Raw genomic sequence first — 16,080 nt, 5'->3', positions numbered from 1 at the left:
GACCAGTGTATTTCTCCTAGTTCTGCACAAGTTGTGACTCCAGCCTATTTAAGAAATAGTTGTAAGCATTTCTAAATAATTTTGATGAATAGTTTAGCTCGCTCTAACTCATTTGCAATTCTACGCACACACAATGTACCATTTTTGCAGCATTTGCAAAAATAATATTTTTTTGTTCACAGCTTTCTAAAAATATAAAGGATATTTGCTATAGACCAGGTTACCTGCAAACTAATTGGTTTACACAAAACATCACAAAACACAGCAAATCCTAGCTTCCTAGCTCAGCATTTTGAGTGGCGCAATAGAAGCAATTCATACAGAATGGGATGACATACAGTGACATTGCAGTGACATATACAAACAGAATTGTATTTATTTTTGCAAAATGCTAATTGATGTTATATAAGAATAGCATATCCTGACAGAACTGCTCTGTTACTTTTAAAGTACTTACAGATTACATCATTGTCTTTGGTATAGGTAATTCCTTTTCTACAAATGTACCTGCACGTTGTCATTACCAGGATATCTTGCACTCACTGGCAGGGCCGGAACTAGGGGTAGGCAATAAGTGTGTTGATGCTGGTCTGTCCGTGCTCATTTCTGCACGCGTGTTTAAATTTTATATATTTAAAAGCAATATAAGGACTGATATAGCCCTGCTTTCTAGTCTGCTCCTGTCAGAATTAGTTGAGACAATCTATTCCACCTGTTGGGTATTGGACCATGCTCCTGTCTCCACAACCCTAATGAAACCAAATCCTAACTGTAGAAAATTCACACTAAATGGCTTCGGGTGCCAGTGGTATGTGAACAAAGAACTAAAGAGTATCCCCAACACTGGCAGCCTAAATGAAAGAATGGCACCTGCTTTAACTATGTAGAAGGCACTAAGGTCTCAAGCATAGCCTCTACAGTCCAATATAGGAAACAGCTGAAGCAAAAACTGGTGGAGTTAAATCAGCTGGATAGAGGGGATTTAGCTGGGGAGTCATCCTCCCAAAACCTTTAAAAAGAAGAGCATGAGAGCATGCACATCAGTAGCTCAAGTTTCCTTTCTCTACTCCAACCATCTCCTGCTTGAAAAGGTCAACAAAGTGGGGAAGTTAGCACTCTGCTCCGTGTGACTTGGGACATGGTGCATGGGAGATTTAAACAGCTGTCAAATCTCCTTCAAGGTGTTTTGATGTGCTCCAGAAAGATATGCAGAGCTGGCTGGGCAGTAGCCCCGATAAAATTGTGCTGTCCTAGGCCTTTTCGCAAATCCATGCCTGCCTAGATCAGCTTAATGAAGCAGTCCAAAGCACTCTTAACATTATATATATATATATATATATATATGATGAAGGATCAGCACACTCATTTGTAGATCAATCAAATGTGTTTTTATTCAACACAGCATTGTGTCCAACGTTTCGGTCCCACTTGGGGACCTTTATCTTGATAAAGGTCCCCAAGTGGGACCGAAACGTTGGACACAATGCTGTGTTGAATAAAAACACATTTGATTGATCTACAAATGAGTGTGCTGATCCTTCATCATATATATAATACAATATTTGAACGTGCACCTCAGCAAACCAAGAGGAAAGAGTGCGGACACCCATGAGACTTGTATATATATATATATATATATATATATATATATATATATATATAAATAAATAAAATATACATCCTGATGACGGTCCCTTGAGGTACCGAAACGCGTAGATGTTTATATGAATCAGTAAAGGACTTATAACAACCTTTATGCCGTGAGTGCTTCCTTTTATTTTTGGACTATATATATATATATATATATATATATATATATATATATATATATATATATATATATATATATATATATATATATATATATATATTTTACACAAGCCATGAATATCTTGAAAAGGATATCCTTATAAATGGTGCGTAGTGACACGACTCACTAAAACTTGTGTATTATAATAAATACCCCTTGTTGGAAAATATGAGGATATTAGAAGTAACCTCGGAGTTCCATGACCTCTATAAAAGCACTCGCCCTTCGGCCATGTGATTTTATGTGGTCATGGAACTCCTCTGTGACTTATAATAACCTTTTATTTTACAATAGGTGGTACTTTATTCACTATACTGTATATTTATTTTACTTTGTTCAACACTTCTGCTCCTGCATTACAAGACATAACAGGCAGTGACTGCAAATTAGTGAATAGGAGATGACGTCTGTATAATAGCACTAACACTGTGGTCTTGATGATTTATATGGTTAATGACCTCTCGGACATCTTATATCTTTTTAACTTACAGCAGGTGGTACATTTGACCATATATTTTTTGTAGATGCTACCACCATACTCACATATATTAAAATATGAATTCATTTTTATAACATTCTCACTGCTGCCAATCATGTTCTACATAGTGATCCAAGCTCATACACATGCCCATAAAGTAGGAATTTCAAAAGGGACGTGCAGGCTATTGTATAATCCTAAACAGCACCAGGCATACACTTCTAGAATGCAACATGGCCATCCAAGCAAACACATCTAGAAATTGTTTTATTTCTCATTAGATACTACCAGCTTTGCACAGGCTATATTAACATGGCATTTCCTTTTACAAACATTTAAGTACAATATATTTGTTACTACCAAATATATTGATGAATAACAACTACTGGAAACAGAACCAGTAAAATAAACTTTTATTTCTGTAATATATACTTTTATTGCATTAATTTCAACTTTTTATTTTTAGTTTTAACATAAATGTGATAAAACAGATAGCCACTAAATGAAATTACCAAGAGCTAGAAAGGATTCTTGTTAGTTATTATTAATAGCAAATAGTCATTCTATCAACAACAAAATAAATCAACACAGATGCTTACTTTCCATTTAAAATCTTTGGACTGAAATATGTTTAGGGCTTCTAAGGATAAAGCTGTAGCTCACCTTCACAAAACCTTTTCAGATCAGTTAAATGACAGCTCCTGACTTGAAGCAAATTGTGAACCCTCCCTCAGCAGTTTAACAAGGGTGGCAAAGTCGTGGGCTTGGAGGCAAAATTCTGTTTTTACAAATGAGAAAATTGTTGCAGAATGCAAAGAGCGCAACTGCACTAGAATCAGGAAAGCTGATATTTAATCAATATAATTTTAAAAACAAAGTTTCATTTTCTCCAATCGTGTGTTTTCCAGGGTTTCTTAAAGGTAGGAATGCACCAAATCCACTATTTTGGATTCGGCCAAATTAGGGGTGGGAAGGGGAAATTTTTCTTACTTCCTTGTTTTGTGCCAAAAAGTCACACGATTTACCTCCCCGTCCCTAATTTACATATGCAAATTAGGATTCGGATTCGGTTCGGCTGGGCAGAAGGATTCGGCCGAATCCTGCTGAAAAAGGCCGAATCCTGGCCGAATTCCGAACCGAATCCTGGATTCGGTGCATCCCTACTTAAAGGGGACACAATTAGGCTTTTCTCTAGGAACTGTGTGTGCATCAGCCACAACAGAAAGCTTGATTTTGGTGCAATGCAATCAGAAGTTAAGAGAAGTTAAGTAAACACTATAGAAAATGCAATATTGCAACACTCCTTTTTGCAAAGGTGATTTATAAAGGTCACATTTACAGCCAATGTTTTTGGACTTCTTACTAATGATTTCTATCTCCAGGCCTTGCCTATAAATGTGACCTAAATAAATCGCCTTTGCAATGAGGAGTGCTGTAATATGCCTTTGAACTTTTCTCGGTGGATCCAAATGAACTTTGTGCCAAATAATGTAAAAAGGACAATGCCAAAAGCCAACAAGGTTCTCACTGTAGTTTAGGACTGTCAATCTTGCAAACTTGCTTGCAGAGGGGCTGATGCTGCTGAAAAATTAACTATGGTATCAAACAGGGATGCACCAAATCCACTATTTGGGATTTGGCCGAATCCTTGGTGAAAGATTTTTGCCAAATACCGAACCAGATCCTAATTTGCATATGCATGTCCTAATTTGCATATGCAAATTAGGGAGGGAAAGGAAAAAGTGGAAACCGTTTTTTTACTTCCTTGTTTTTGACAAAAACGTGATTTCCCTTCCCACCGATAATTTACACATGCAAATTCGGATTGGGTTCGGCCAGGAACTAAGATTTGCCTGAATTAGAATCCTGCTGAAAAAGGCAGAATCCTGTCTGAATCCTGAACCGAAACCTGGATTCAGTGCATCCCTAGTATCAAACCATAGTTTAAAGTCTGTGATTAGGCTTACTGAGCTGCTATTGCAGAAGGACTTTGAGGGAAAAGGCCTCATATTTGCAATTACGTGGAATACCCATCCTCAACCAATATCTGATCCCCCATGTTTTTCTATGAGTGGGCTGCCATATTTGTGCAGCATTTGTCTGTTAGCATTCGAAACTCTAACTGACAGGTTGAGAAGGGACCGTCAGGTTGGCAAAACAGTCAGGTTTAGGAAGTTCAAGTAACAAATACTTATAAAAGCAGACCTATTAGCGAAAAACGGTCAACATGACCCATAGGTAATTTTTTGTGTACATTAATACTTTGAAAAGTTGTTTTTTAGTGGCAGTATCAATTTAAGCTGCTAATCAAACAAATTCTTTCCAAATCTTAAATTTGAGAAACATGGCTCACAATGAATACAGAAAGCAACTGAAAAAGCCATTATTTGTAAAACACTGTTATAAGTTTTATGAAAGTGAACTAGCCCATAAACCATTAAATCCAGCAAGCCTATGCCCTTGAAATGAAACAGCTATTTTAACAATGAAAACATTTTACCAACACCTTGATAGTGTTTTTAATATACTATCCATTAAGAACAACATGTTGTAGAAATTCTCGGGCAGAAAGCACCAGTTTCTCTTGTGATTTATTTCATTGTTCTGTTTTTACAGCTTGCTGTTGACAGGGTGAGGTAATTCCACTACAATTTTTCCTATGTTTTTCCCTGTATACATATAATCTACAGCACGGAATATAGATTCCAGACCGGTGAACCTGCCTTCCGGTGACTGATCTCCATAGTCCACTTCGCAAACCAGTTCCCCATTTTGATACAGTTTGAACAGAGACACGATTGCTTCTTTGTATTCAGATAAGTAATGGTTCAGGAAAAATCCATGGATGCTGGCAGACTTTTTCAGTAAGACTGCAGGTAGTGCTCCTGCTTTAACAGGCAAAAGACCTTGAGATGTCTGGTAGCCAGAAATAAAGCCGATGATTATAAGGCGACCTTTTGTAGCCAAACGGTTGACTGATAGGTCAAACATTTCTCCACCAACAGATTCATACACAACATCTAAACCATCAGGAAACTTACTTTTCAGTACTGAACCAATATTTTCAGTTTTATAATTGATTGGAAAATCACAGCCAATGGATTTGAGAAAACCAGCCTTTTCATCTGAAGAACAAGTCCCAATCACATAGCATTTAGCTTTCTTTGCAAGTTGCACAGCAAACTGACCTGTGCCACCGGCTGCTGCTGTCACCAAAACCTTTTTTCCTTCAGATAACTGTCCCATCTCCTTGAGACTGATGTAAGCTGTTGTACCACTGATAAGCAGGGTTAAGAATTCTGGTTTTACGGAGGGTACTGGGACTGCAGTTTTAGCAGGTACAACAGTATATTCGGCAAATGAGCCACCTTTAACATAGGCTACTGTTTGGCCTACAGTGTATGTTTTACTAGCACTGAGGCCCAAAGCTACAACTTCCCCAATGCCTTCAAATCCAGCATCAAATGGAGGCTTTACTGAAATGTCATATCGCCCAGAGGAGTAGTTTATATCCGATGCATTGATTCCTACAAAGCTGGAGAAAAAAAAAAGAAAGACAAATCATTAATTGGCACTTTGTTGAATAAAACAAAACATATAAGTTAAAAAGTAAATGTAAAACTTCAATAAGATGTATAGTCATGTTTCCTAAGGCATTAAAATCCTAATATGAGTTAGGGAATTGATAAAAGGAGAACTAAAGCCTAACTAAAGAAGTAGACTAGAAATGTTGTACATTATGTTTTAGGCTTCTATACAGCCCAAGGCAACCACAGCCCTTTAGCAGGGAAGATCTGCATCTCCAAAGATGCCCCAGTAGCTCCCCATCTTCTTTTCTGCTGATTCACTACACATGCTCTGTGCTGCTGTCACTTACTTAGCTTAGGGACTGACTCAAAATATACAGTACACATAGAATATATATTTTACAATATAACGCTGATTAGTAATTAATACAGATAATTACTACATGGCAGCACAGAAACCAGTGCAACTAGCATCAGAATTTAATAATCAGTTTTGTAGCATCAGCTTATATTACAGACCAACCTCATATTCTGCTTGATAATTTGCGACGACCCCTAAGCTTAGCTTCTCAACAGTTGCTCAGAGCCCACTGAGCATGCGAGTGTCACAGACACTTTCCAAGATGATGATCCTGGATCATTGCTGCTATTGAGAAGCTGAAACCATAGGCTGGTGCAATAAGTTCAGTATATAAAAATGGCATTTTTAGCCATATTCATTTTTAGGGTTTAGTTCTCCTTCAAATAAGAATTATATGATTTTTGTAAAATCAGTCTAAAGCAACATGTAAGCAGCAATAGGCTTTGATGCTTCATCTGTTCTAGGACTACCTTTCCCAACTTCCACCAGCTAGCAGGGTGAAGGGAGCCAATGTTTGTCTTGTTCGAGATTTTGGAAAAACTATTGTAAACAGACCTACTAATAGTAGGCCAAGCCTCACTGCAATTCATATACAAGAGACAGGAAACACCATTGTTTGTCTTGTTCACTAACTATTGGAAACAAACCTAGTAACGTAGGCCAAGCTTCAACAGGCATACAACAGACAGAAAACACCTTTTCCAGCCTCACTCAGATTGTAGCATTGTGAATATACTGAAAATAACAGATCTATTAGCCAAATAAATTACACATTGTACTGTATTTCTAAAACACTTGGTTTGTGTTGGGTGGAGGAGCAGGCTTCAGAACTTGAACATCCTTTAGTATGGTAGTACCCTCGCAAATTAATTTCTTACAGCCCAACGCAACTAGGAATAACTCAGGATTAAAATGTTAGTAGTTGCCATAGGCAGCAACATTTGCTATAGGGTTGCAACATAATCAGTTGACTACATGGCACAGAATGAATAGTTAATAAAAATTGTCAGTTTTCCAACAATTCCAATGTATTTATCACAATTCCATAAGTGTAGTTGTCTTTAATAAACACAATCACACCATATTGCTATATTGGAGTACTCTCCTCTTATTATATGTAATAATTGGTCGAAGTTGGGATAGCGGTAACCTGGAAGAGGATCTGGAGCATTCATAACGAACAAAGGCAGTGCGGAGAACTTCTGTATATAATACAAGTTAATAAAATGTGGCAGTTTTCCAACAATTCCAATGTATTTATCAGAATTCCACATATTTGCAGCTGCACCGAAGCTATGACATCCTTAAAATGTCTTGCTCTGGTTTGCTCCTGCCAGCTTAAATAAGAAGTCAAAATGGCTTTCACTGGGGAGATTCATACGCTGAGCTTGGGTACCCACAGCGATACTGCCAGGTGCATTGATCAACTGCTGTTGCCCTGCTCTTCATGTCATCCAAAGGGCTGGTATAAGACAGACACCCATTTGTATGTTAGCATTCCACTTTTTTTTTTTTTTTTTTTTTAAAAATCTTTCTGTACACGATAGTGTCAGCAGCAGAAGTAAGGTACATGTAGTTGCTAAATGTACTGTTGAGGCTTCGGAGGAACATACACAATATTTTGACAAAACTGCAGCAATAATTGTGTGAGCTGTGTATGTGTGATTCCATGGAAATCAATGCGGATTTCTTTCTTAAACAGATATATTGGGAACTGACTTGGTATTTACTAAAGTTACAGACAGTATATGCCCTTAGTGTCAGTCCCAAAAGCCTATTCGCACTACCCTATAAATGTAAACACAAACATTTGTAATGTATTGCTGTAGCTATACTGCAAAAGGCACAATACCCAGTGATGTTTTTCTTTACTTCTATTTACTTTAGAAAAAATAGAGATGGCAATTTCTGCATGATCTGCTGACAGTGCCCCCCACTATGTGCAGCTGGCATATTTTTGCTTTCTTCAACGTCACCCTCCTCAGCAGTGTTGCACAGTATCCGGTGTCAGCGGCATTGTGCATTGTGCAACTGGCTGCATGTGGTCAGACTATCTTGTAAGTACAGTCTTTCCAGTACTCAGGAATCTAACAAGATTCCAGTGGGAATCCTGCTATGTCAACACAATATATTAAATATCACATGCCCACCACAATGCGAACTATTAGCAATGAACTAAAACTCAAGGAGCTTTTTTTTCTGAATTTGAGTCTTACTGAATAGTTATTGCCAGATTAGCACCTTTACATATCTTTAAACAGAATAAAAGGAAGTATTGTTGGGAGTTAGTACATCTAATAAATTACACACTGACATTGTGTTAAATGCATATATTTTTGACATACACCAAACAACATTTAAAAAAAAAAACAATTCCATCTGTTGCAATTACAGAAACCTAAATTATGAATATGGGCCCTTTGCACATTGTTTCAGCTTTAAATGGAAAAAAAAGAAGGCACAAGTGAAGTGGTGCTACAGCTTTAAATATTCCAAGGCATAGGAGATGACATTTTAAGGATGTCATAGCTTCGGTGCAGCTACAAATATGTGTCTATCCTAATTCACACAGTCAGTAGGTATGTGCTGCTTGTAACCGATTAGCAGCAGCTTGCATGAACAAAAAAACCTGAGAATGACCATGTAATAAAAGAAATCTGGTTATTTGGTTTAGCTCTCATAATTAGTGGGGGGTGGGATAAGCATAAAAAAGAAAGCAGTGTAAAATGAGTAAAAATAGTTTTAAAAGCAGTGCATGAGCAGATGATGCTTGGAATTAAGGGAGGCAATAAACAAGAATAAAGAAGAGGTTGCTTATACACAACAGTATGATATATCCACAGGAGACCTCTGACTGGTGCTGGCACCTAACTGCTCATGATTCACATATACAACATTGCATACATTCATGGCACTTGCACCATTTTCTCAACAGCACTGTAATTACTTTCAGCAGACGTGTTTTTAGGCATGGCTGCTGATTTAGACTGACACTTGTGTTCAATTTGTTTCAATAAAGAAATGTTACTTTTAGTTACAATACAGGAAGAACACTGACTGAGTTCATCGCATGCTTACTTATTTCCCTTTTGTTACGTTATGTTACTTTAAAGCATCTGGGACTGAGTGTAGCGCACAAAAAGCACCGGTGCGAGCGCCTGGCTGCCTGTACAGTCCTCCCAGTAGCCGCAAGGAGAGCGCTCTGAGCGCAAAGCAATCTATTCCAGATCTCTGCTGACACACACTCATTCTCACAATGGGCTCCGGGGCTGCGCTTAAATACAACGCAAGGGCTGGAAGCATTGCACTCCCCACTCACACTGCCCCTTGAAAGTAGGAGAGGCTGGAGTGCTGCACATTAACCCGTGCAAGGTGTTCGCAAACAGCCTTCATTTGCAAAAGGGGTTAATTGCTGAGAAGGAATAATAAATCAGAGCCGTATATACCCCCCAAACCTTTTGTTGGTGGGGGTAATATGCACCTTTCTTTCCATGGGAAAGTTCCATTTTACTTACAATTGCCCTCTCCATGGGGAGAAGCTGACCCTTAATTGCCAAGAAGCCTGAAGATGAAAGCACAGGGACCACAATGAAACAAATGGACTATAGGGACAGCACAGTGTAAAGTGAACGGTTGGGATTTTACAAAAAAAAGGTGCTGGTGACATTAGCAAGGGCATCATTCTGGCAGCAGGTGCCCAGTAACGTGACCACAAACTGAAGCGCAAAGTGGGGCGCACGGAGCATTAGAGGATTACACCAGTCGCGCATAACTATCACTCAACACAATTGCTTCTCTTTATGGAACAAGGGATTACTGCTTCATGGGTCGCAGACACAGTGTTTAGGGACGAAGTGATGCTTCTGGGTCCCAGACATGGGTAACTAGGACAGATGCCACCCAATCCCAAATGCCAGTTCCTTTATTTATGGCGCCCCCAGATACATTGTTGGAAATAAAGTCCAGTCTGTCATTGACGCAGGCGTTGTATAGCACCTACTATTTATTTGCAAACTCCATTCGACCCCTTGTTTCATTCAAATTCTGAAGTTTGTACGCAAACCGATATTCTAAAAATCGTTGATCTGAGAGAATCATCGTTTCGGTTAATATTTAATACTTGCATTAAAAAAATTCTAGTCGCCAAAAAAGACTACAAATCTTCAATTCGCTCCCGAATCACCAGTGAAAACAACGAATTTGTTGCCAGCAAATAGCAGCAGCTCGAGTCCCATAAATACACACACAAAGAACAAAAAGTATATACAATAAATGAAAAATAAATGCTTGTGGCTGTAAATCGTGAAACACTAGAAACCCCCCCTACGTGCTGTGATTTCCCTGAAAAAATATTTCTTGTAAAAGGAGTATAAATGATTGTGGTTAGATGCACAGTGGGAATGCACAGACTAAATGCGCCAGATAGCGCTACAGAATTGCCTCTTCCAGCGCCTGCTACACTTCACTTAAATAAAGCAACAGTTACAATTATTGGGGAAGGGAAATCGAACGCTAAAACTCATAAAAAAAAAGTCATTTCGAATCACTTGTATTTGTATTGCGATTTAATTCATTTTAGTGATCTTGTACGAGAGCTAAATGGACTAGGGAATCATTGGTTAGTATTTTTCAAATATTTCATCAAGGGGAAAAAATGTGTAAATGAGTACATTAACAGTTTATCCGAAACCGATTTAATTTTTTTTTAAAAAAAAGGGAGAAAACCAACGTTTCTGGCACTAATTTTTTTTAAAATTCTGGATTATATTATTATAGTGATAATTTAGACTAAAGTTAATTGTTAACAGTACTGTAAAGGATTATTATGGAAGTCTAAGCAGATCTCTCGGTGCCCTGTGTATAATGGGAATTATTGAACAGGTCCTGCTTCGGTACAAGGGCCAAACTCTCTGGGGTTATCACTGGGGCAGTGGCTTGTGCTGGGTTCAGCCTATTTGACTTTATAAAGGGTCTCTCTGCCCAATGGAACAAGAAAAAAAAAACCGAGTTTCCAGGGTGTAACTATTTGAGTTGGCACAGAAAGGGATGCCACACCTACTTTTTTTTTGGAAAAGGGTATTTATTAAGAGGCATGACAGTTTATTTCAACTCCTCTGATTAAAATATACGAACTTGGGGGTATTATTAAAAAGGGTTTTTATTTATTTACAACATACAGTAGAAAACCCATTTTACATCCCCTGATTTTAAGTTTTTCCTCATTTTACATTGTTGTTTTGTGGTCCCACCTATATATATATGATGCATAATACATTCCCCTCATTTTACTTTTTCCTGGATTTTACATCATTTTTTTCTGGTCCCCTGAAAAACGTAAAATGGGGGTTCTACTTATAACAAATGAAATGAAAGCCTTTATATAGAAGTAGACTTGAGACAGTAGGAGAGCGCAGGGTTATCCATTGATGGTTATTTTACCTTGGCACTGTGCCCTCTGTTATGGGTAGAAATGATATAAGAGGTTCCCTTGTGCCACTAGCAGATCAAGTGTTTGCAGCTAAAAGGCAGTGTTTTATAGGAAGACATACAGTACAGTTACTCTGCAAACACTGGCACCTGCCATGGACTGAAGTGATGCAGATAAGGCAGATAAGATGAGTAAAGGAACTATATACAATAGTGAAGTAAGGCCTACAGCCAATAAAAGCAGTAAAGTTCACTAATACATGGGGTGCTTATAATAAAAGACTTGATACGCCCACTCTACAGAACTGTATTAAAATGAAAGAGTGGAGGGGTTGCGGGAGTAGGTTAAAGGGCAAGTTAACTGACACTTGTGTGTGCTCAGATATCTCCCTTATTAGTGCAAGTGTAGGTCAGATAGATAGAGATGCAGGAGCACAAGAGACAGCACAACTGCGCGCAGCCATTTCCCTCGTTCTGATGATTTGGTGCTTCGTAGGGTGAGTGACGTGTAGAGAGAGATCTTGGCCACTCTGATGGATGAGCGCACATCAGTCTCTTCGGGGCTCCACAAGCAGCTCGGCTCCCTGCTGGCACCGCCCTTTCTCCTGCTGCTGCCGCTGGGTTTCCTATTCGTGCAAGGCAGGTGAGTAAAGAGGTGCGCCTCGTGGGGAGCAACAGTCGCAATCACTTGGTGCAACTCAGTGTGTGACAGAGAAGCGCAGGACAGACGCGGGCAATACTAATATGCAGGGCTGCGCAACACAGTGAGGGAGTAGAATAAAGCAGGGTCGCCAGATGGCAGCTGATACAACTTATTTTGGGATCCCATGGTTTTCTGTCTGGCTCCTATCGAGGGCCTGTGTGGCTTATACGTCTTGTCCTGGTTATGCTGAAGGTGCGTGGATATTGTGTGTGGGTAGTGTGTGTGATTATTGTGTGTGATTATTGTGTGTGGACATTGTGTGTGATTATTGTGGGTGGATATTGTGTGTGATTATTGTGGGTGGATATTGTGTGTGATTATTGTGTGTGGATATTGTGTGTGGATGACACGGCATTGCAACAAGTGGCAGAAGTAGAGCGTCCAATGCGCATGTGGGAGATGAAGTTGTGCAGCAGAGTGCATATCCCTATATATATAGTCGGTGTGAATGGCTGTTGGTATATACAAGGGGCCAGGCAGGGCTGTACAGAGGGAAGGTGCTGCTGGGGGCGTGTCAGACCAGTTGAGGGACAGACAGACAGTGACAGAAGTACAGTAACATTGCTCACCGGTTCCTGACGAGGAGTTCTCCGTCCCCTGGCACTGGCACCGGGGCGTTGGGAATGAGAGTAACAGCCTGCCTGAAGTTGGGGCTGAGCTGGGTCACAACCAGCTTTTTCATGGAGCTGGGGATGTTAGAGCCGTGGAAATCCACAAAGTGGTGTGAGTAGGACATGTCCACGATAGGCCGAGCCCCAGAGCAAGAAAACAGCGCCACGGGCCTCGCTCTTGCTCTGTACCCAAGGCGCACTAGCGAGCCTGCCCCGATCCGCACAGAGTTCATGTTGCACTTTGCACCCCTGTTCCGCAGCGGCCTGTCTCCTCCTTCCTCCTTTCAGAGCTCACAGGCCGGCGCCAAGTCTGCTGCTGCCCAGGCTCAGGAAAGCACAGTGTTGCGAGAGCAAGGAATAATTAGGCGGGTCTCCCCATGCAAAACTGACACAGACTCCCTCCCACCCTCTCTCTCTCCTAAACCCACAGAAGCACGGGAAGTGGCAGCCAAAGAATCCAGCAGCAACAGCAGCAGACAGGCAACCAACTAGACACCCCCTCCCGCCCTAATGAAACAGGAAGAAAGTTGAGTGTGTGCCAGGGGCATAGGTCAGGAGGCAGCGCTAGACAACAAGTTTACATGTATACACGCGCTGCAGCCACACGACTTAAATATCGAACCACAACTGCAAGCACTAGTGGGTGGATGCTGGGAAATGTAGTCCAACATTAGAGGCTCCACGTGTGGTACATAAAAGCAGTGAATTGGGGCTCCTGTTACCACTCACAAACGTGGAACGAGCTGTACCAACTCTCAGATTACTTAGGGGAGTTAGTGACCCTACACTGGTGATTGGGTCTATGTTCATACAGATCTTGTTACACTAACGGTGCCCAAGAAGCAATTGCCTGCTCAGGTCCCTCCCCTTCCCGTGCGAAATGTTCACTTCCATGGCAAGGTGATACGAGTCAACCCCGAGCCGCCGGCAGCTGTCAGGGGAAGCCTTTGATGTGGGGAGGTAGCGGCTGGGAAGCTTCTCTAGATCAAAGGGAAACCTGCTGTGAGACAGAGGGCACAGTCGCGGCCAATGAATGCGGAAGTACGCGTCTGAATGGGATGAAATGGGTTGTGTCGCACACAAATTCACTTCCCCCCACAACAATCATCGCGCGTTGCAATGCCGGCCCAGACCATCTCTAGGCCAGATACCTGCCATTCATTGCCAACCCTCTATCCCTGTCACAATGTGTCGTGTATTGGTACTAAAGGGCATTATAATATAGTGAATAAAGTACCCCCTCTTGTAAAATATAAGGATATTATAAGTTCCCAAGGAGTTTCATGATCATATCAAAACACAAGGCAGAGTGTTTTTATACAGGTCATGTAACTTCTAATATCCTCATATTTTGCAACTGGGGGTACTTTATTATAATACACAAGTTTCAGTGAGTCATGTGACAGCAATGACATCAGAACTCACCGTTTATAACTGATGACATCAGAACTCACAGTTTATAAGGATATCATTTACAAGATATTCATGGCCTTTGTGTATTATAAGAGAATAATACCAAGTTGAATTGCTCATATAATAAGGGTAAATGCTGAGCTGTGTAATTCACAAGCAGGCACACAGTAATCATTCTTGTCTCACTTATATACTGTATTGTATTAGTAGTGCATGAAGAGAAAAAATAGAGAGCACACTTTCATATATGAAACATTTCTACACTAGTACGACATCCCTGGTCCTTTGCAATCTCTGCATCTATATCATGACTGAGCACATACAATATATCTGTGTGGAAAAAGATACCATTTCATGCACTCTTTCACAATTAGTCTTATATATCATGCTCATTGCTATCTGATCAACCAGTAAAACCGACAGGGTGAGTAAATGTGGCCATACACACAGACAGCCACCACATTTGGCCAAATCAGCTGCCTATTTATGGGCCTAAAATGTCAATTGTTTTCCAATCTAGGCATGCTCTAACTATTGACCAGAATCTGTCATATCCAATCATTTACTTTGCTAAACTGGTGGACCTTCCTGAGTGTGGGAATCTTATGTTAAAATGTGAATGCAGTCTTTATGTCCCTGTTTACTGGGGTATGCTACATAATTGTGAGAGCAACAATGTGATTAGGATAGCAAATGTACCGAGGCCTAGTCTAGATCAGTTCAGGGCCAGGCCTGGACTGGGATTTAAAATAGACCCTGGAATTTCAGGTACACATGGGCACACAGCCCCCCACCAGCCCACTAAATAGTAACTGGCATTTGCCAGAATCCACAGATTGCCAGTCGGGGCCTGTTCACCGAGGCATGTGAACTGGAAGTTGACCTCCAAGTCCATAGCCCCTTGCTTGCCCACAATTTCCTTTCTATGACATAAACATTTCATAATAATCCATCCACCAAACATGATACCAGATAATTGGTTCATGGCATGGAAACCTTAGACACTGATCTAGTTCATACTGGAAATATTTTCCAGTGATTTAGCTGTAACAGCTAAACAGCTAAACAGCTAAATCCTTCTGCCTGGCTGAACCGAATCCTAATTTGCAATTAGGGGCGGGAAGTAAAAAATGTTCCCCCTTCCCACCCCTAATTTACATATGCAAATTAGGATTCGGTTCGGTATTCGGCCGAATCTTTCGAGAAGGATTCGGGGGTCCGGCCGAATCCAAAATAGTGGATTCGGTGCATCCCTAGTTGGAATGATTGTAGTGTGTAGATTGGATGGCACTGCTAAAACTGTCATGGTGGCACTAACATCCATTGTCTTCTGTTTAAATTAGATGGACACCCTAAATGCATGCTCCATCTTTCTTCTTCTGTAACTAGTGTGTCTTGTTTGAATTACACTACAATTACATTGCTGGTATGGGGACTCAGGACTCACATATGACCTAACAGAAGTCAATGGCTGGTACCATTTTACAAATGTAAGACCTTGGATCTCAATTACAGTTCAGTCAGCTGATTCAGCCTCTACTGGACTGAAGTCTGTAGTGTGAACAAGCCATGGTTTCATAGCTTATTATGATAGCTTATTATCATAGCTGATGCGGTAACAAAATAATTTAAATAGGACATATAGCTGTGCCGTCTTGATGAATTTCCACCAAGGACAATGTCGCAATTATCCTTTTCACAAGAAAGAAACATGAAATGCTACAACATCCTGCAACCAACAACATCACAG

The 16,080-nt window shown here is 40.3% G+C and overlaps 1 protein-coding gene across 2 annotated transcripts; it reads right to left on the bottom strand.

The window, feature by feature from the left end:
* Nucleotides 1–2,709: 2,709 nt before the first annotated feature.
* On the bottom strand, nt 2,710–14,132 carry zadh2.L (zinc binding alcohol dehydrogenase domain containing 2 L homeolog). 2 transcript variants are annotated; one of them, NM_001094314.2, is given in 3 exon segments: nt 2,710–3,903; nt 5,138–5,823; nt 12,876–13,118. In NM_001094314.2, coding segments are annotated over 3 exon segments (867 nt in total). In that variant the 5' UTR covers nt 13,043–13,118; the 3' UTR covers nt 2,710–3,889.
* Between the last annotated feature and the right edge of the window lie 1,948 nt (nt 14,133–16,080).

Source organism: Xenopus laevis, chromosome 6L, assembly GCF_017654675.1.
Source record: "Xenopus laevis strain J_2021 chromosome 6L, Xenopus_laevis_v10.1, whole genome shotgun sequence".
NCBI classification, from domain to species: Eukaryota; Metazoa; Chordata; class Amphibia; order Anura; family Pipidae; genus Xenopus; species Xenopus laevis.
Note: the sequence above shows the minus strand (reverse complement) of the source record. Positions and strands in the feature narration are given on the sequence as shown.

Coding starts and splice junctions, on each gene's coding strand:
- zadh2.L (XM_018266610.2), bottom strand. CDS start 13,150: ATGAACTCTGTGCGGATCGGGGCAGGCTCGCTAGTGCGCCTTGGGTAC. Junction 5,824..12,875: donor GAACTCCTCGTCAGGAACCG/GTGAGCAATGTT, acceptor TTTTTTCTCCAG/CTTTGTAGGAATCAATGCAT.